General features: G+C 41.7%; 1 protein-coding gene across 1 annotated transcript in view; it reads right to left on the reverse strand.

The window, feature by feature from the left end:
• Positions 1-19,487, reverse strand: part of LOC124552281 (tyrosine-protein kinase Fer-like) — a 124,993-nt gene extending 105,506 nt beyond the window's left edge. The window contains exon 1 of the mRNA XM_047126559.1: positions 19,368-19,487. Coding sequence (XP_046982515.1) covers positions 19,368-19,487 — 120 coding nt within the window. The remainder of the gene's footprint in view (positions 1-19,367) is intronic.
• Positions 19,488-22,720: the final 3,233 nt, after the last annotated feature.

A 22,720-nucleotide genomic window follows, 5' to 3' on the forward strand; every position in this document is an offset into this window, starting at 1 on the left:
ACATAATACGTGTTCCAAAATTCTACATCAGATCGATGTTAGAGATATAGGTCTATGGTTCTGCACATCTGTTCGACGTCCCTTCTTGAAAACGGGGATGACCTGTGCCCTTTTCCAATCTTTTGGAACGCTACGCTCTTCTAGATACCTACGGTACACCGCTGCAAGAAGGGGGGCAAGTTCCTTCGCGTACTTTTTGTAAAATCGAACTGGTATCCCATCAGGTCCAGCGACCTTTCCCCTTTTGAGCGATATTAATGTCATTAAATTTACAAGGCTAGTTAGTTAATGAAGCAATGCAAAAGGTTCCTTCAGAGCCACTGTAGTTAGATTTGTAATCTGTTTAATTGCTTCAAACCGAGTTTAAGAAAGAAATATTTACTGTGTTAGCTATTGTGTTGTAAGTTGGTTAATGCACAGGTATAGAGACTGTGTACTAAGCAATGAAGTTATATAGAATGATCATTAACAGATCTCCTGATTTAAATCATTGCATGCTTTTCCCTGTTTAGTATTGCTAGTTGTTTTCAGGCGGGTTGACGATTGGTTCTGTAAGCTGCTGCACATAGTTCATTCAAGTTACGTATTGTTGAGAGGCATATTTTACTGTTTGCTATCTTATTGGCCATTAGTCTGACTTACTGGTTAGTAGCACATTTATCTATAAGGATAGGTTACTGTGTTGTAGTGTGAACAGATATAAGAAAGACTTAAGTATGTGTCAAGGAAGGTTAGGTTAGCCATAGCACTGTTTTCTGCTTTATTACATTGCTTGACACAAGAATGCGTAATCAGGCTGGCGACCGTTATTAATATGCAATGTTACAACCTGTGCTGGGAGAAAAAATGGTTCAAATGGCTCTAAGCACTATGGGACTTAACATCTGAGGCCATCAGTCCCGTAGAACTTAGAACTACTTAAACCTAACTAACCTAAGGACATCACACACATATATGCCCGAGGCAGGATTCGAACCTGCGACTGTAGCAGCAGCGCGGTTCTGGACTGAAGCGCGTAGAACCGCTCGGCCGCAGCGGCTGGCGTGCTGCGAGAATGTCTGTTCCCTGACCCACTTAGTTCGTGTTAGTTATACTCTGATGGAGTGTGTAGCGTTGCTCTTGGGGGGCGAAAAGAAAAATAATTGTTATTTTATATTTTGTGAAAAATGTCGAAAAAGCGAATATTTTGGTGGGTCACTTGGGAACAGAATCAGGGATTGATTACTCTATTATAATAACATACGTTGAGCATTAAATACCTGGTTGGCATATTTTGAACAAGAGCAGCACATTGATTTATTTGATATCGTTCGGAAGAAACATTATCATTTCTGTGCATTTTTCTAGTCACGATGTCGTCATACCCGGAACAATACTATGGGACCAGAAGATTTATAGACTTTAAAAGAAATGCATTACTACACAATTAAAAAAAGAGCTGATTCAGAAATAATAGGAAAACGATAATGTTCCTTCTGCCTCATGTTGCGTTCGGCCCATCAGCGTGATTGCAATTTCTGGTGATGACCTAACACAAAATAATTAACATTCAAGTAAATGAGGAGATGGAAATCATCAAGGTTAATTTACTAAAATAAGCACACTTATCTGTAGCACACGTTTTTTAATGCTACGTATCTTTTCATATTAAATTACAATACATGACCATTGTGATTAAATACTGTATACATAACAGTCAAATGTCCTCTTGATGCTGTCTGATCGTAATCATACAAGAAACTACATGTTTTCTGATTGTAAAAATAACAGTTAACATTTTTACTGAATATTTTTACATAAAATATAAAATACCGATGCAGAACGCAGCAAGTCCGCGTCCGCCTTTCATGGAATACAAACAGTAAAAGATGAGGCACCCAATGCCTCATTTGTCTTTAAACAACAGAATTCTTTTTTATATCATAAATCGATACATGTACATAGAGATTTCCGCCACCGCGCAAGAACGGCAAAGATAAAGAATAATAGATTCTGACGCTGCTATGCGATGGTTCATTTCTTTTATTTACAATTGTTCGATGACTTTAGGCCATCAGGCGTTTACTATTGAGCGTATATTAATGTTTGTGAGGCGAAAATTACTAATACGAGGTGCATTCAAGTTCTAAGACCTCCGATTTTTTTTCTAATTAACTACTCACCCGAAATCGATGAAACTGGCGTTACTTCTCTACGTAATCGCCCTGCAGACGTACACATTTTTCACAACGCTGACGCCATGATTCCATGGCAGCGGCGAAGGCTTCTTTAGGAGTCTGTTTTGACCACTTGAAAATCGCTGAGGCAATAGCAGCACGGCTGGTGAATGTGCGGCCACGGAGAGTGGCTGGCTCAAATGGTTCAAATGGCTCTGAGCACTATGGGACTTAACATCTGTGGTCATCAGTCCCCTAGAACTTAGAACTACTTAAACCTAACTAACCTAAGGACAGCACACAACACCCAGCCATCACGAGGCAGAGAAAATCCCTGACCCCGCCGGGAATTGAACCCGGAAACCCGTGCGTGGGAAGCGAGAACGCTACCGCACGACCACGAGATGCGGGCATGGAGAGTGCCTTTCATTGTTGGAAAAAGCCAAAAGTCACTAGGAGCCAGGTCAGGTGAGTAGGGAGCATGAGGAATCACTTCAAAGTTGTTATCACGAAGAAACTGTTGCGTAACGTTAGCTCGATGTGCGGGTGCGTTGTCTTGGTGAAACAGCACACGTGCAGCCCTTCCCGGACGTTTTTGTTGCAGTGCAGGAAGGAATTTGTTCTTCAAAACATTTTCGTAGGATGCACCTGTTACCGTAGTGCCCTTTGGAACGCAATGGGTAAGGATTACGCCCTCGCTGGCCCAGAACATGGACACCATCATTTTTTCAGCACTGGCGGTTACCCGAAATTTTTTTGGTGGCGGTGAATCTGTGTGCTTCCATTGAGCTGACTGGCGCTTTGTTTCTGGATTGAAAAATGGCATCCACGTCTCATCCATTGTCACAACCAACGAAAAGAAAGTCCCATTCGTGCTGTCGTTGCGCATCAACATTGCTCGGCAACATGCCACACGGGCAGCCGTGTGGTCGTCCGTCAGCATTCGTGGTACCCACCTCGATGACACTTTTCGCATTTTCAGGTCGTCATGCAGGAGTGTGTGCACAGAACCCACAGAAATGCCAACTCTGGAGGCGATCTGTTCAACAGTCATTGGGCGATCCCCCAAAACAATTCTCTCCTCTTTCTCGATCGTGTCGTCAGACCGGCTTGTGCGAGCCCGAGGTTGTTTCGGTTTGTTGTCACACGATGTTCTGCCTTCATTAAACTGTCGCACCCATGAACGCACTTTCGACACATCTGTAACTCCATCACCACATGTCTCCTTCAACTGTCGATGAATTTCAATTGGGTTCACACCACGCAAATTCAGAAAACGAATGATTGCACGCTGTTCAAGTAAGGAAAACGTCGCCATTTTAAGTATTTAAAACAGTTCTCATTCTCGCCGCTGGCGGTAAAATTCCATCTGCCATACGGTGCTGCCATCTCTGGGCCGTATTGACAATGAACGCGGCCTCATTTTAAAACAATGCGCATGTTTCTATCTCTTTCCAGTCTGGAGAAAAAAAATCGGAGGCCTTAGAACTTGAATGCACCTCGTATTACAAGTGTTTCGGAAACGAATCCCAGTTTGAATGTTCTGTTTCCATTAGGTTATCTCACGGTCAAAACTTATCAATAAATTCCTCGCGGATGTTTAACGTTAGCATCAAGTGCCATTTAACGTGGTCGATGTTACCGTTACAGGTGGTAATGTCAGTAGGAAGAAGAGAGCTACTAAGGTGACCACGGGTTACCTAACTTTGGAAAATGGGAAAATTCAGTGAGCAGAAAGTGCAAAATACACCCATGTAATGGTTAGGCTTGATATACCTTTGGCAAATAAATGGGCACTAATGACAGCAAAACAGCTACAAAATTTTAGCAAAATATGAAGCAGGGGAGCCAAAGCCAACGTTAAACCGGAAAACTGACAGTAACGATGATAAATAACCCATGAAGAAACCACCCCGTGAACACAAACATGGTCTGTTTGCATACATTTTGAGCACACCCTGTTATGCCGACAATTAGACTGGCAAGCGATTGGCGATGTCCCATGGAGCTTCAGGGAGAAAACTCTCACCATCTGGCGTGCTACAACTTAACTAGCTGATTTCTAAGGCTCAAATAAAAATATTTAGTAAGTAACATAGTTGGCAAGCTCATTTAAAAGTACGCATCATTATATCAAAAAATGTTTGTTTCAAGATCTATTACGGTTTGCCAGCGCGGTAGTCAAGGAATGGAGTGATTTTAATTTATATATTTATACACATTTAGGGGGGGTAGGACGTCAAACGGGCCTACTTGGAGCAGGAGAGGCACTACAGGACATTTCAATTTCCACTGTCTATACTTTTACAAATAAATTCATAAAACGTGGTCAGCATGACCAGGAAGGATTCAGGATTCACACTCATAGCAGTGGAAGTTAAAAGATATAACAAAATAAACTTTTCTTACATGTCAAATTTCATCATTTTTTCACTTACTATTGGCTGTATTTGTTCCTATAGGTACACTTTTCGTCATAGGTAAGAGAGATTCTTCGATGAATTTAGCACAGCATAAATACCATACTCACAGGTGTATGAAACTCTAAAATTTTCTAAATCTATTAAAAACTGTGGTAAAAATTGAGATAATTAACTACAAAATTTGAAGTTTAAAATGTAACAGCTAATTCATTTTTTCATAAATTAAATAAATTCTAGAGTGTAAACAGTGGAGATTAAAATGTCCTGTGATGCCTCTTCTGCTCCAAGTCGGCCCGTTTGACGTCCTACCCCCCTTAAAAATGTATCCTGTGTCCGTCCAAGTGTTCGTTACAGCACCTCGTAAGCATCTGATGTAAATCAGCAAAGCACTTTTCGAGATTTTTGATCTTTAGATACCAGTATAGATTACAAGATCTTCTTGTTTACCGATAGACCGTCTCATCTCGATTCTAACTATGCTCTCGATTGTTTCGATTTTATTTTCACAGTGATTAATCTGTGGCATCACACGCATCAATTCCGATTTTCATGTAAATCTTCTCATAAAAGAACACTATAATATGAAGCAGTTGCTCACCTTATCCAAGGTTTATTTCATATACCCCCGTGCCACATAACCCAGTTTTCATTGCCGAACAGCTGTTAAAGGCGAAGAGAGGTTTACTCGTAAGTATATTAAATGAATAATATGCATCCATTCTCTCATATACCTCTTCCAACGGTTCATTTACAAGCTCCTTTTAAAATATTTGTTGTGAAATCATCAGCTGTCATAATGGTTTTACTAGTTAGCAAAAGACGCAAACTGTCATGTTTTCTGTTATGGCTAACTGCCTGTTATGGTTTGATAACTCATTTACGACTTATAACAGATAACACTAAATGACCTCACATCGAAAATTGTTGTTCCTTAAAGAGATACTATTATGTACAATAGACCTTCCGACAAGGCAGTTTACAACAGAGATTAGAGAGTATGTCGTAACTGAAATCTGTATGTCATGTTTTTGTTCTAAATAGTTTAAAAAATGCAATATAAGAATTACCACAAAAAATTATTTACGATACGAAAAGTTGCCAAAAATAGCTTGACCACATGAAGAGCACAAAGTAACTTCCAGCTTCCCAAATTCTCCCGATCTTAACGTAATGTGTGAGAGTTCACCAAGATCGTTAAATTCTTGAGGAGGAGGTATACAATCTGTATAAATTGGTTGGATAATATCTCCGCTTACGGCTGTAAATTGGTTGGATAATATCTCCGCTTACGGCTGTATCCCCCCCCTGAACCATGGACCTTGCCGTTGGTGGGGAGGCTTGCGTGCCTCAGCGATACAGATGGCCGTACCGTAGGTGCAACCACAACGGAGGGGTATCTGTTGAGAGGCCAGACAAACGTGTGGTTCCTGAAGAGGGGCAGCAGCCTTTTCAGTAATTGCAGGGGCAACAGTCTGGAGGATTGACTGATCTGGCCTTGTAACACTAACCAAAACGACCTTGCTGTGCTGATACAGCGAACGGCTGAAAGCAAGGGGAAACTACGGCCGTAATTTTTCCCGAGGGCATGCAGCTTTATTGTATGATTAAATGATGATGGCGTCCTCTTGGGTAAAATATTCTGGAGATAAAATAGTCCCTCATTCGGATCTCCGGGCGGGGACTACTCAAGAGGATGTCGTTATCAGGAGAAAGAAAACTGGCGTTCTACGGATCGGAGCGTGGAATGTCAGATCCCTTAATCGGGCAGGTAGGTTAGAAAATTTAAAAAGGGAAATGGATAGGTTAAAGATATATATAGTGCGGGTAAGCTACTACAAACAGCATAGTGAACGCATTATTGTGGCCAAGATAGATACGAAGCCCACACCTACTACAGTAGTACAAGTTTATATGCCAACTAGCTCTGCAGATGACGAAGAAATTGAAGAAATGTATGATGAAATAAAAGAAATTATTCATATAGTGAAGGGTGACGAAAATTTAATAGTCATGGGTGACTGGAATTCGGTAGCAGGAAGAGGGACAGAAGGAAACGTAGTAGGTGAATATGGACTGGGGCTAAGAAATGAAAGAGGAAGCCGCCTGGTAGAATTTTGCACAGAGCACAATTTAATCATAGCTAACACTTGGTTCAAGAATCATGAAAGAAGGTTGTATACATGGAAGAATCCTGGAGATACTGACAGGTTTCAGATAGATTATATAATGGTAAGACAGAGATTTAGGAACCAGGTTTTAAATTGTAAGACATTTCCAGGGGCAGATGTGGACTCTGACCACAATCTATTGGTTATGAACTGTAGATTAAAACTGAAGAAATTACAAAAAGGTGGGAATTTAAGGAGATGGGACCTGGATAAACTGAAAGAACCAGAGGTTGTACAGAGTTTCAGGGAGAGCATAAGGGAACAATTGACAGGAATGGGGGAAAGAAATACAGTAGAAGACGAATGGGTAGCTCTGAGGGATGAAGTAGTGAAGGCAGCAGAGGATCAAGTAGGTAAAAAGACGAGGGCTACTAGAAATCCTTGGGTAACAGAAGAAATATTGAATTTAATTGATGAAAGGAGAAAATATAAAAATGCAGTAAATGAAGCAGGCAAAAAGGAATACAAACGTCTCAAAAATGAGATCGACAGGAAGTGCAAAATAGCTAAGCAGGGATGGCTAGAGGACAAATGTAAAGATGTAGAGTCTTATCTCACTAGGGGTAAGATAGATACTGGCTACAGGAAAATTAAAGTGACCTTTGAAGAAAAGAGAAGCACTTGTATGAATATCAAGAGCTCAGATGGAAACCCAGTTCTAAGCAAAGAAGGGAAAGCAGAAAGGTGGAATGAGTATATAGAGGGTCTATACAAGGGCAATGTTCTTGAGGACAATTTTATGGAACTGGAAAAGAATGTAGATGAAGATGAAATGGGAGATATAATACTGCGTGAAGAGTTTGACACAGCACTGAAAGACCTGAGTCGAAATAAGGCCCCCGGAGTAGACAACATTCCTTTGGAACTACTGACGGCCTTGGGAGAGCCAGTCCTGACAAAACTCTACCATCTGGTGAGCAAGATGTATGAAACAGGCGAAACACCCTCAGACTTCAAGAAGAATATAATAATTCCAGTCCCAAAGAAAGCAGGTGTTGACAGATGTGAAAATTACCGAACTATCAGTTTAATAAGTCACGGCTGCAAAATACTAACGCGAATTCTTTACAGACGAATGGAAAAACTAGTAGAAGCCGACCTCGGGGAAGATCAGTTTGGATTCCGTAGAAATGTTGGAACACGTCAGGCAATACTGCCCCTACGACTTATCTTAGAAGCTAGATTAAGGAAGGGCAAACCTACGTTTCTAGCATTTGTAGACTTAGAGAAAGCTTTTGACAATGTTGACTGGAATACTCTCATTCAAATTCTGAAGGTGGCATGGGTAAAATACAGGGAGCGAAAGGCTATTTACAATTTTTACAGAAACCAGATGGCAGTTATAGGAGTCGATGGACATGAAAAGGAAGCAGTGGCTGGGAATGGAGTGAGACAGTGCTGTAGTCTCTCCCCGATGTTATACAATCTGTACATTGAGCAAGCAGTGAAGGAAACAAAAGAAAAATTCGGAGTAGGTATTAAAATCCACGGAGAAGAAATAAAAACTTTGAGGTTCGCCGATGACATTGTAATTCTGTCAGAGACAGCAACGGATTTGGAAGAGCAGTTGAACGGAATGGACAGTGTCTTGAAAGGAGGATATAAGATGAACATTAACAAAAGGAGAACGAGGATAATGGTATGTAGTCGAATTAAGTCGGGTGATGCTGAGGGAATTAGATTAGGAAATGAGACACTTAAAGTAGTAAAGGAGTTTTGCTATTTGGGGAGCAAAATAATTGATCGAAGTAGAGAGGATATAAAATGTAGACTGGCAATGGCATGGAAAGCGTTTCTGAAGAAGAGAAATTTGTTAACATCGAGTATAGATTTAAGTGTCAGGAAGTCATTTCTGAAAGTATGGAGTGTAGCCATGTATGGAAGTGAAACATGGACGATAAATAGTTTGGACAAGAAGAGAATAGAAGCTTTCGAAATTTGGTGCTACAGAAGAATGTTGAAGGTTGGATGGGTAGATCGCAGAACCAATGAGGAGGTATTGAATAGGATTGGGGAGAAGAGAAGTTTGTGGCACAACTTGACCAGAAGAAGGGATCGGTTGGTAGGACATGTTCTGAGGCATCAAGGGATCACCAATTTAGTATTGGAGGGCAGCGTGGAGGGTAAAAATCGTAGAGGGAGACCAAGAGATGAATACACTAAGCAGATTCAGAAGGATGTAGGTTGTAGTAGGTACTGGGAGATGAAGAAGCTTGCACAGGATAGAGTTGCATGGAAAGCTGCATCAAACCAGTCTCAGGACTGAAGACCACAACAACAAACAACGGCTGTATATATTAATTATGCGATATTGCAATTTCTTAGTTATGCCAGTGTCTAGTACAATCAATTTGCGCTATTTTCCGATTATTATCTTTGCTCCAACAGGCTTTCACATGGTTCACACACATCTGTAGTTCAATTTGCTTACGTTATTTCGTTTACATTATTTCATAAATTTATACTTTGCAATCCTACAAACTGTTTTAGTTGTAAATGACATAGTTCTGAAGTAACATAACGAAATGTAGCGTCCCGTAATCAGATATGACCTCATCCGATCACCTTCATCATCGTGATGGTTGTGTTAATCCCTCCTACATAACCCCTCCGTGACCAATGCGTGATTCAAACTGCGGCTCCTCTAATTGTTGTCATTAAATTTTGGCCCCAAAAATCCGTAAGAAGTACGGCATTTGTAAGTACACCTCTACCGGTACGTTTTCCCAGTGCAGCAGGCGCTTTTGGTATTATCTAATCTACGCTTGCTGTCTTTTCTCAGACCATCCCGATAACACATCAAATATTAGCCAGATAAAAGGCACGTCTGTGAGATTCACAAACTACACGTCAGAGTGCACAGGAATTTGCTTCGTTAGGAGGTAATTCGACTTGCAGTCTCGTCGTCCTAGAATTGGTTACCGCAGAATCAATAGTATGTTAGACACTATAGAGACTGCAGTACAACTTTCAGTGAAGTGACATACCTCTGATCACTTACGAAGATTATTAATCGAGGGTTAAATGGTTCAAAACGGTTCTTATGACTCTAAGCACTATGGGACTTAACATCTGAGGTCATCAGTCCCATAGACTTCGAACTACTCAAACCTAAGTAACCTAAGTAACGTCCATGGATTCGAAACAGCGACCGTAGGAGCTGCGTGGTTCCGGACTGAAGCGCCTAGAACCGCTCGGCCACAGCGGCCGGCAGGGTTAAATTCTCTCATGAAGTATATATATATATAATGCCGAGTATAGATTTAAGCGTCAGGAAGTCGTTTCTGGAAGTATTTGTATGGAATGTAGTCATGAATGGAAGTGAAACGTGGACGATAAATAGTCTAGACAAGAAGAGAATAGAAGCTTTCGAAATGTGGTGCTACAGAAGAAAGCTGAAGATTAGATGGGTAGATCACATAACTAATGAGGAGGAATTGGGGAGAAGAGAAATTTGAGACACAAGTTGACGAGGAGAAGGGATCGGTTGGTAGGACATGTTCTGCGGCATCAAGGGATCACCAATTTAGTATTGGAGGGAAGCGTGGAGGGTAAAAATCGTAGGGGGAGACTAAGAGATGAATACACTAAACAAATTCACAAGGATGTAGATTGCAGTAGGTACTGGGAGATGAAGAAGCTTTCACAGGATAGAGTAGCATGGAGCGCTGCATCAAACCAGTCTCTGGACTAAAGACCACAACTATATATAGGAGTATTTACTCACAACCGATACCAACGAGTTACATGTTTGCACCTGTTACTGCCCTTCAAAGTAGTTCAAATGGTTCAAATGGTTCTGAGCACTATGGGACTTAACTTCTGAGGTCATCAGTCCCCTAGAACTTAGAACTACTTAAACCTAACTAAACTAAGGACATCACACACATCCATGCCCGAGGCAGGATTCGAACCTGCGACCGGAACGTTTCCAGCGATGTGGAAGGCGTAGTATACCGTTAGCAGAGCCTGTTCTGTTGATTGTGCGAATGGAGCGGTCCACTGCCTGTCGAATCTCTGGAACAGTTCTGAAGTGAATGCCACGAAGTGGTTCCTTCATCTTCGGAATCAAATCAAAGTCACTAGGACTTAAGTCCGTGGAGTATGGTGGATGGTACAGTACTTCCCAGTCCCATCGACCGAACAGAGGAGCCACAGCTTTTGCTGTATGTGCCCGCGCATTGTCATACAAAATGATGGGTGGGTTGCACAGAAGGTGTCGCCGCTTATTTCGCAAAGCTGGTCGCGGTGATGCTCCAGAAACGAACAGTAATACTGTGCATTGACGGTCTGCCGTAAAGAAACGTAATGTGTTAGGATGACACCATCACAGTCGTACACGAGAATCACCATAACTTTCACCATACTGGGGCTCTGACGCACTTTCGACTTTCGCGGCGATCCATAATGGCGCCATTAGTTGGATTGGCGTTTCAGTTTTGGCTCATACGATGCGGCCCAAGTTTGATCCAGTTTTACGATAGGGCGTAAGAAAGTCCCTTCTTCGCCCTCATAGCGCTCCAAGTGCGTCTTAGCAGAGTCGTAACACATCCATATCTACATTTCAGTCAAGTCATGCGGAACCCATCGTGATGCAATTTTTCTCATGCCGTTCCTTCAGGAAGCGAAGCACAGTCGTATGCGCTAATCCGGTTTCGTGGGCGAGCTCAGCAATCGTATGTTGTCGATCACCGTCCACTAACGCGGCTACAGCGTGCACTTCTTCTTCAGACACGCTAGGACGACCTGCCCAATGCATGCCTGCCACAGTTTGCCGACCTTCGTTGAAGGCTTTTACCCAACGTGCCACTGCTCTGTAAGGCAATGCCGATTCCCCGCGCCCCTCTTGAAGACCTTGATGACACTGTCGTGCTTGACGACCTCTGGCACATTCAATCTTAATCCAACTCCGTATTCTGAGGAAAATATATAGACCAGTGTTTCGGGAATGAAATTGGATGAAGGGACCAACTAGAGAAATTTGCAAAGATATAGAAACAATAACAGACACCATTAGAATGAGAAGGATTTTTATGGACATATCAGCAGGATGAATGAAAGCAGGCTCACAAGACAAATCTTTGAAATAGTAAACAAGAGCAAACACAAGACGAAGTGGATCACTGAAGCAGAAGAAGACATTAAAGAACTGGGGATCACACAAGACAACATAAACAATACAGAACAGTTTATAAACATCATACAGAAACGCATACTTAACAACAACATACGGAGAACAGAATGGGAAAAAGATGGTCGGAAGAATACAAGAGAGAACACAGTGAATGTATGAAGAGAATCTGGGTAGAATGAAGAAAGAAGAAGAAATCATGACTACTCAAGCTCAATCGCTCTCTCAAAAGATAATAATCGAAAATAACTATATATATATATATATATTATATATATATATATATATATATATATTACAGTCAAAACCCGTTTTTATTTAGAACGCGTTCTTACTAGTTAAAACTAGTTTTTACTGAGCCACTTCGTCACAATGAGTTTTGCCTAGTTTAAACTAGTTTTAACTGACTTTCACTTTTGACCAGCAATAAATTATAGTTGTAACTAAGGCTATCAGTATCAACTAGTTTCAACTAGAAAAAGAATGAAGATGGCTTCAGATTCAATACACTCCACTGTAGAAATCAGTGACAATATAATTATTCCGATTCCTGTTATCGACAGAGCAAAAGCAGATCTCTCCAATATTATTGGAGTTGTTCTTCAGAAAGATGAACAAGGCTTGCACAAGACTGGAACGAAATATGGGATACTCGAGAAATTGTATTGCAGGTATGTATTTCTGAATTGATTTCAATAATTAAGGACAAATGTCAGACATATTCATTGATTTAATGCTCTGAAAATGTTGCTAACTATTCAAGTAATTAATAAATATTTTAAGTTTTAATACTTACATTGTAATATATTTTATAATATGAATTAAGTATCTAATCGCCTTTCAAACAAGCTAAATAAAAGTTCTTGCTGCTGGAAGATGTGCCAGAGACAAAGGCATCATTAAGAACTGCTGCCAAGATGGCAGCCTTAGGATCAGGACAAAGATTTGTTGGCTGTGTGTGTAAGAAGGCATGTATTTCAAAAACGTGCTTTTGTAGGAAAAAAAGGAAACTTTTGTAACTCAAAATGTCATGACAGTTTGCCTTGCAATAACAAGTAATCAGAATTTAATTGTTAAATTTTTTTGGTACGTTTCTCTTTTATTGAGACTGCAGCAACTTTTGTCAAATGTATGAGTAATTAATGTAAGGCATCATTATTTTGTTTCCACATTCGTAACTAATACTGTTAATATGGCTCTGTAATGTTCCTTAAAATGTTTCTTCAGTGTATGGTTATTTTCGTATTGCTGTAGTTAATATTGATGACTTAGATGTATGATCAATATTCTCAATAAATATTGCATTATTTCGATCAACACGTAGTTGCTCTTAATTTTAATATTTGCCCCCAAATAAATTTAGTGAAAACTAGTTCTGTCTAGTTTAGCTGGAACACGTTCTTACTAGTTGAAACTAGCCTTAACTAGGCAAAAGGCGTTTTGACGAAGTGGCTCAGCATAAACTAGTTTTAACTAGTAAGAACGCGTTCTAACTAAACTAGAGAGAACTAGTTTTCACTAAATTTATTTAGGGGAAATATATATATATATAGGGTGTCCAATTTATCTTGACCACCCCAATAACTGTTTGTCCAAATGCAAATTACAAAATATCAGAGGGACATCAATCAACATGACTACCCTCGTTGTAGCTTTTTTCTTTTTACAAAGATACGAACAGCGGTATGACTTTTTTAAATAACTCCCTGTATTTTTTATTCGGTAATTCATTTCCTCTCCTAAATACCTACTCAAAAATGTATCACAGTGTACCATTCACTGAAACACAACTTTATTAACTACATAACACAACACTGACGTTGAGCTTCCAGCGCTTATTGCAGGTACTCGGGGTAATGGAACACATCCACGTGCTGACGTTGACAGAGGACAAATGTAAACATAAGTAGAATGCACACCGGTCATTCCGTCAACCATCGTCAGTTGAAGAGTTGTGTGAGTAGATCGTACACCAACGAATAGAAGCTAGAAATGCTACTCATCTATGGGGAATGTAAGTTAGCAGAACAGTAATTACAATACTGTTTTCCTATGTACAGGTACATTTAGTACAGTAGTGTAGTCCTTCTAAATACTGTTGTGTAGAGTATGCATACAGTAAAGGCTGTCCTTCCTACGAACTGCATCGACATATCGTTTCTTATATTGTTGTTGCTTTTGAAGGTAGGCGAAATGCTACACAGGCAACGGAACTGTACAGAGAGCGATATCCTGGCAAGAACCCACCTTCCCGATGGATGTTTTCTCGTCTTGTTGCGACGCTTCAGGAAACGGGAAGTTTCAACCACGACGACGCAATCGCCGTAGCACTCGCACAGACGAAGCTGCCGAAGCTACTGTTCTGGCTTCCATTGCTATGAATCCACATGTGAGCACACGACAGCTTGAACACGAATTGGCATTCCTAAAACCAGTGTACATCGTATTCTTACACATCACCAGTTTCATTCTTACCATGTACACCTACATCAAGAATTGCATGGGAATGATTTCCAGAATCGTGTAGTTCTGCAGTGGGCACAGCAGTAAATCCTCGCCAACCCGAACTTCTTCTTCAATGTGCTATTTAGCGATGAATGTTCCTTCTCAAACAAAGGACAGGCAAATACAACGAACATCCGTTACTGGTCCAGCGACAACCCACGGTGGCTTAGGCAGGTGGAACATCAGCGTCAATGGAGAGTTAACGTTTTGTGTGGGATGCTTGGTACTACAATTATTAGCCCTTATTTCATCAAAGGTAGTCTAAACGGCACAGCGTATGCCAACTTCCTCAGACGAATTCTTCCTCCTCTTCTGGATGAAGTGCCGCTAAGAACCAGAATCCTTATGTGGTATCAACACGATGGGTGTTCAGCATATAATGCCCTGCTTGCACGTCGTGTTCTCAACCGAAGGTATCCTGCCAGATGGATTGGTCGAGGATTTAAATCCTCTAGACCTTTTTCTTTGGGTATGCATTGAAGTAGAGATGTTGTCCATCGCGATATTCCAACAACTCCAGAGGACAGGCAGGAACGTATTGTGCTTGCTTGTAATTCTCTTCAGCAGGCAACACTCGAAGCAGTAAATAATTCTTTCATTCAGCGAGTGCATCAGTGTATCGGTGTCACCGCATTGAGCACCTTTCAACGTTCTACTGCTGGACAATAGTACAGGAGAGCCAAAGTCAATTTTGTGTTATGTTTTTACTTGGTTTTCATTTGTTTTCTGACAACTCCAGCAAGTGGACGAGTTTGAGATCCCGGGCTCAAAATCAGTGTTATGTTATGTAATTAATAACTTGTGTTTCAGTGAGTGGTACACTGTGATACATGTTTGAAGAGGTCTTCAGGAGAGGAAATGAATTACCGAACAAAAAATTTAGGGTGCCATTCAAAATTCATACCGCTCTTCATATCTTTGTAAAAAAAACAAAGCTAAAACGAAGGCAAACATGCTGATTGATGTCCCACTGACGGCTAAAGAACATTTACTTGAAGCATTATGTAATTTGCATCTCAACAAAGTTGTTTAGGGTGGTCAAGATAAATGGGACACCCCATATATATATATATATATATATATATATATATATATATATATATATATAGTCAATATAAATGGGACACCATATATATATGGTGTCCCGTTTATATTGAATATATATATATATATATATATATATATATATATGGTGTTACAAAAAGGTACGGCCAAACTTTCAGGTAACATTCCTCACACACAAATAAAGAAAAGATGTTATGTGGACATGTGTCCGGAAACGCTTAATTTCCATGTTAGAGCTCATTTTAGTTTCGTCAGTATGTACTGTACTTCCTCGATTCACCATCAGTTGATCCAATTGAAGGAAGGTAATGTTGACTTCGGTGCTTGTGTTGACATGCGACTCATTGCTCTACAGTACTAGCATCAAGCACATCAGTACGTAGCATCAACAGGTTAGTGTTCATCACGAACGTGGTTTTGCAGTGAGTGCAATGTTTACAAATGCGGAGTTGTCAGATGCCTATTTTTGATGTAGGGTTAACACGGGGCAATAGCCGTGGCGCGGTACGTTTGTATCGAGACAGATTTCCAGAACGAAGGTGTCCCGACAGGAAGACGTTCGAAGCAATTGATCGGCGTCTTAGGGAGCACGGAACATTCCAGCCTATGACTCGCGACTGGGGAAGACCTAGAACGATGAGGACACCTGCAATGGACGAGGCAATTCTTCATGCAGTTGACGATAACCCTAATGTCAGCGTCAGAGAAGTTGCTGCTGTACAAGGTAACGTTGACCACGTCACTGTATGGAGAGTGCTACGGGAGAACCAGTTGTTTCCGTACCATGTACAGCGTGTGAGGGCACTATCAGCAGCTGATTGGCCTCCACGGGTACACTTCTGCGAATGGTACATCCAACAATGTGTCAATCCTCATTTCAATGCAAATGCGGATGAGGCTTCATTCCGACGTGATCAAATTGTAAATTTTCACAATCAGCATGTGTGGGCTGACGAGAATCCGCACGCAATTGTGCAATCACGTCATCAACACAGATTTTCTGTGAACGTTTGGGCAGGCATTGTTGGTGATGTCTCGATTGGGCCCCATGCTCTTCCACCTACGCTCAATGGAGCACGTTATCATGATTTCGTACGGGATACTAGAACCTGTGCTGGTAGAACATGTGCCTTTACAAGTATGACACAACATGTGGGTCATGCACGATGGAGCTCCTGCACATTTCAGTCGAAGTGTTCGTACGCTTCTCATCAACAGATTCGGTGGCCGATGGATTGGTAGAGTCGGACCAATTCCATGGCCTCCACGCTCTCCTGACCTCAACCCTCTTGACTTTCATTTATGGGGGCATTTGAAAGCTCTTGTCTACGGAACCCCGGTACCAAATGTAGAGACTCTTCGTGCTCGTATTGTGGACGGCTGTGATACAGTACGCCATTCTCTAGGGCTGCATCAGCGCATCAGGGATTCCATGCGACGGAGGGTGGATGCATGTATCCTTGCTAACGGAGGACATTTCGAACATTTCCTGTAACAAAGTGTTAGAAGTCACGCTGGTACGTTCTGTTGCTGTGTGTTTCCATTCCATGATTAATGTGATTTCAAGAGAAGTAATAAAATGAGCTCTAACATGGAAAGTAAGTGTTTCCGGATACATGTCCACATGACATACTTTCTTTCTTTGTGTCTGAGGAATGTTTCCTGAAAGTTTGGCCGTACCTTTTTGTAACACCCTCTATATATACCTCGGTTGATTCTTATTAACGTTTAACAGCCTCCGAAACGACGTAAATGACACTGAGACAAGTAATTTAATCTAAGACACTTAAGGCCGCAAATGTCGGGAAACATTCCAAAAGTGGATGACAAATGTTGCACATGTGACGTCATCAGCTGACGTACCTCGACGCACATGCGGAAGCTGAGCCTATTGGTCTGTCACACCTGATCATCCCAGCCACCTACGTCAGTATGGCTCTGGTCCCACCTGCGCGTAGGGATCAGGGTTCGAATCTTGCGTCTGGCAGGTAGTACGTTTTTCATTGCGTTAGACAAATATGTGCTTACCCTATGGTAATATTCATTACTGTATTTACCGGTCTCCTGTGATTTATTGCGAACTACACAACAACAAAAACCTACCGTATTACCTCACAAGTAAATGAGGATAAGCTCCCGAACTGGGTCATTACCAGTAAATGACCTACCTTTTCATTACTAAATAGTGTCTGTAAGCAAAAGAAGAAGGGTCAAAAGGAAACTAATACAAAATAACAACCGCTTTTACTTGGTTACAGCGAGGACAACAATTATGTAGCTTTTACGTTTACAGCATGACACATTTACAAAAGTTGTTCGCAATTTGTGCAGTTTGTATGAATCCAACTATTGCATCGCTGAATCTTTCACACCCCACTCCCAAGCCCAATCGCTGCATGTGCGACGAGGTGCGTCATCTAGTGACGTCACATGGTCAACGTTTGTCATTCATTTTTGGGGAATTTCCCGATATTTGCGCTCTCATTTGTCTAGTGTTAAATTAATTGTTTCAGCGTCACCTTCGTCGCTTTGAAGGTTTTTAACGTTAATAAGAACCAAACTATACACACACACACACACACACACATATATATATATATATATATATATATATATATATATATATATATATATGGAGAGTCACCTAACGTGACCGCTGGATATATTTCGTAAACTACATCAAATACTGATGAACCGATTCCACAGACCGAACGTGAGGAGAGGGGCTAGTGTAATTGTTTAATACAAATCATACAAACATGCACGGAAGTATGTTTCTTAACACAAACCTACGTTTTTTTACATGGAACCCCGTTAGTTTTGTTCGCACATCTGAAAATATAAACAAATACGGGATATTTAAAAAAACGTAGGTTTGTGTTAAAAAACACACTTCCGTGCATTTTTGTATGGTTTGTATTAATCAATTACACTAGCCCCTCTCCTCACGTTCGGTCTGTGGAATCGGTTCGTCAGTATTTGATGTGGTTTACGAAATATATCCAGCGGTCACGTTAGGTGACTCACCCTGTATATATATATATATATATATATATATATATATATGGGGGACAAAAAAAATGGTTCAAATGGCTCTGAGCACTATGCGACTTAACTTCTGAGGTCATCAGTCGCCTAGAACTTAGAACTAATTAAACCTAACTAACCTAAGTACATCACACACATCCAAGCCCGAGGCAGGATTCGAACCTGCGACCGTAGCTGTCCCGCGGTTCCGGACTGAGCGTATATGGGGGACATGTTTGGTGTCATAATGGTGTTTGTGATACGTATAATCTATGACACAAGTAACTCAGTAACTCATTAACCAAGTAAATGACTCGTCTGATGTTTTTCTGATAGAAAAAACTAGCAGACCGTACTTTAATTTTTATTGCTGTTTTTTAAATTATGTTAGTCAAGCGGTTTTTCGGTTGTGTATCAACCAATTCCCTGTCACATCAAAATGACCAAGATTCTGAAAGATGCCAGTAACGGGTGGGGTATCCTGGATATGGATACAAACTACATACTACTGCTACGCATTTTTTCAATAAAAGTACGTATTACTTGGAAAGAAACCTACATTCTCTTTTTTTGTGACAGGACACTAACTGCAGAGTAGGGTTCATAGATTCTTCAGCCTTACTGCCATATAACTACGCCCTAAGTGTAGCGTTTATGCTCACCAATTATCTCTACAAAGTCTCTATGAATAGTAAAAGGTTTTAAAAATTTGTTAATGTAAAATAAACAGTATAGTTGCACTATAGATCACTTTTTATCCCGCAACTAGATGGATTCTATTGGGCAAACAAAAAATTACGTAAATAATGTTCACAGTGGTATGTACTGGACACCACAGAAATTTCACTGGTACTTAAAACTATCGGAGAAAGTTTTCAAGACGTATACTCACGTGCGATGCATTGCTAGACTGCAGCGGAATTTCTTCAACCTCTGGTCCAGCACGGAGCTCGATAGCAGAGCCCTTGTCGACTTCATCAGAATTTCTGCTGCAGCAACAACACAGGCGCATTGTGGGCAGTATGCTCACACGAGCATCTGTCGCTCCGTTCACGAACTGACCTCGGAGCAGGTGAAAGCGTTCCTTGTAACTGACACTTCTCGGAAGTTTATTCTTTGCCCACAGTCTCGAGTAAACACCAGAAGAGACGATTTCTGTTAGATAACACGCTTCTAGAGATAGTAACACGGAAAGATTGGATAACTCCAGATAGCCGACCCAGCTCGCAGCAGCTCTTGGCAGGCTGCAAAAAAAAAAGGGAGCTCTCTATTGCTAGAGCGTGTCAAACAGTTACAGAAAAATCCTTCTTAACTTCTGACATCTTCAGCGTGGGAGACGATCTGTAGTATTATGAATAGTGAATAAATTTTCAAGATCGCTAAAATCATTTATTCATATAGATAACCTGTTTCGGCAGTTCTCCGTTAGCATCTTCGGATCTGCAAAGGATGAGACCGAAACTGGTACGATATACCATCTAACATAACAGCATATATACCATGGTCACTCCAAAAGAAATGCACACTATTTTTGTAAAAATACAGTTTTCATTCTGCATGTGTGAAAGTATTACAGTGTGTAGGTACATCCTTCCCACTTGTTTTCAAACTTGGTTCAACCTGTTCCCGTGAGTGGCGCCGTCACAGCATGTCTTCAAGATGGCTGCTACACTTGACGTCCGTCAGAAGCAACGTGCTGTCATAGAATTCCTGTGCTGTGAAAACGAGACAGTGGGAAACATCCACAAGAAGTTGAAAAAGGTGTACGGAGATGCTGCTGTCGATCGCAGTACAGTTAGTCGGTGGGCAAGCAGGTTACGTGACGAAAGCGGGCACGGCAATATTGAGGATTGTCCTCGCAGCGGCAGGCCTCGTACTGCACACGCTCCAGACAATGTGCAGAGAGTTAGCGAATTGATGACTGCTGACAGACGCATATGTGACGACAGTGAAGAAACTTCAAGCTCGACTGAATCGTGTTCAACCACATCGGCAAAAGCAGGATGTTTTGCTGTTGCACGACAATGCACATGTCAGTCAAAAAACCACGGAAGCGATCACAAAACTCGGATGGACAAACTGAAACACCCGCCTTACAGTCCTGACCAGGCTCCATGTGACCATCATCTCTTTGGGAAACTAAAAACAAATGTCGTGTGACGAAAGCCTCCCGTCGGGTAGACCGCTCGCTTGGTGCAAGTCTTTCGATTTGACGGCACTTTGGCGACTTCCGCGTCAATGGGGATGAAATGATGATGATTATGACAACACAACACAAAGTCCCTGAGCGGAGAAAATTTCCGACACAGCTGGGAATAGAACCCGGGCCCTTAGGATTGACAGTCTGTCGCGCTGACCACTTTTTTTTCTCGTTATTGATCGTTGTGTTTGGTCGTTGCAGACGTCCCAAGACATCCTGTTCAAGTTCGGTGGTTGATCCTTCCACTCAGTTTTTTATTACAGAGGCCAACCGGCTCTCTGACCGAACACGCTGAGCTACCGTGCCAGCGGCCACTCAGCTACCGGTGGCGGACTTTGAAAGACTCTCTTCGTGGAACAATGTCTGAAGATGATGACTCCCTTGTGCACTCTGCCAAACAGTGGCTCCAACAGGTTGGTAGAAAATTTTACCATGCGGATATGCAGGCGCTGGTTCCAAGATGGCGAAAGGCAGTAGAGAGGGCTGGAAATTATGTGGAGAAATGAAAATATTGTTCCTAAAGGATGTATCTACACACTGTAAAACTTTCAAACATGTAGAACAAAAGATGGATTTTTTTTTAAAAAAATAGTGTGCATTTCTTTTGGAGTGACCATCGTACTTCTATCCAAAATTTGCCATACGTGGAATAGCAACATACACTGTGTGGTCACAAGTATCTGGACACCCCAAAAACATGTTTTTCGTATTAGGTGCATTCTGCTGCCACCTACTGCCAGGTACTCCATATCAGCGACGTCAGTAGTCATTAGACATCGTGAGAGAGCAGAATAGGGATCTCCGCGAAACTCACGGACTTCGAACGTGGTCACGTGATTGGGTGTCACTTGTGTCATACGTCTGCACGCGAGATTTCCACACTCCTAAACATCCATAGGTGCACTGTTTACGATGCGATAGTGGAATGGAAACGTGAAGGGACACGTACAGCACAAAAGCGCACAGGCCGGCCTCGTCTGTTGACTGACAGAGACCGCTGTCAGTTGAGGAGCATCGTAATGTGTATAAGGCAGACATCTACCCAGACCATCACACTGGAATTCCAAACTGCATCAGGATCCACTGCAAGTACTATGACAGTTAGGCGGGAGGTGAGAAAACTTGGATTTCATGGTCGAGTGGCTGCTCATAAGCCACACATCACGACGGTAAATGTCAACGACGCCTCGCTTGGTGTAAGAAGCGTAAATATTGGACGACTGAACAATGGGAAAATGTTGTGTGCAGCGACGAATCACGGTACACAATGTGGCGATCTGATGCCAGGGTATTGGTATGGTGAACGCCCGGTGAGCGTCATCTGCCAGCGTGTGTACTGACAACAGCAAAATTCGGAGGCGGGGGTGTTATGGTGTGGTCGTGTTTTTCATGGAGGGGGCTTGCACCCCTTGTTTTGCGTGGCACTATCACAGCACAGGCCTACATTGATGTTTTAAGTTTCTTCTCGCTTCCCACTGTTGAAGAGCAATTCATGGATGGCGACTGCATCTTTCAACACGATCGGGCACCTGTTCATAATGCACGGCCTGTGGCAGCGGGTTACACGACAATAACATCCCCGTAATGGACTGGCCGCATAGAGTCCTGATCTGAAACCTACAGAAAACCTTTGGGATGTATTGGAACGCCGACTTCGTGCCAGGCCTCACCGGCTGACATCAATACCTTTCCTCAGAGGAGCACTCCGTGAAGAATGGCCTGCCATTACTCAAGAAAGCTTCCAGCGCCTCATTGAACGTTTGCCTGTGAGAGTGGAAGCTGTCATTAAGGCTAAGGGTGGTCCAACACCATACTGAATTCCAGCACTACCGATGGAGGGCGAGACGTAATTCATTTTCAACCAGATGTCCGAATACTTTTGATCACATAGTGTATGTTAGTTCGCAGAGCGCATGTGGTATTTATATATAAATGCAACATCCAGATTTCTGGAGTGGCCAATTTTCTTTTCTCTAACATTTTTAATTGGTATTTGCATAGCAGACTCATCCCACTGCTTTAGAGCTCGTGAAATTATTTCTGAA

This window comes from Schistocerca americana, chromosome 10, assembly GCF_021461395.2.
Source record: "Schistocerca americana isolate TAMUIC-IGC-003095 chromosome 10, iqSchAmer2.1, whole genome shotgun sequence".
NCBI lineage: Eukaryota > Metazoa > Arthropoda > Insecta > Orthoptera > Acrididae > Schistocerca > Schistocerca americana.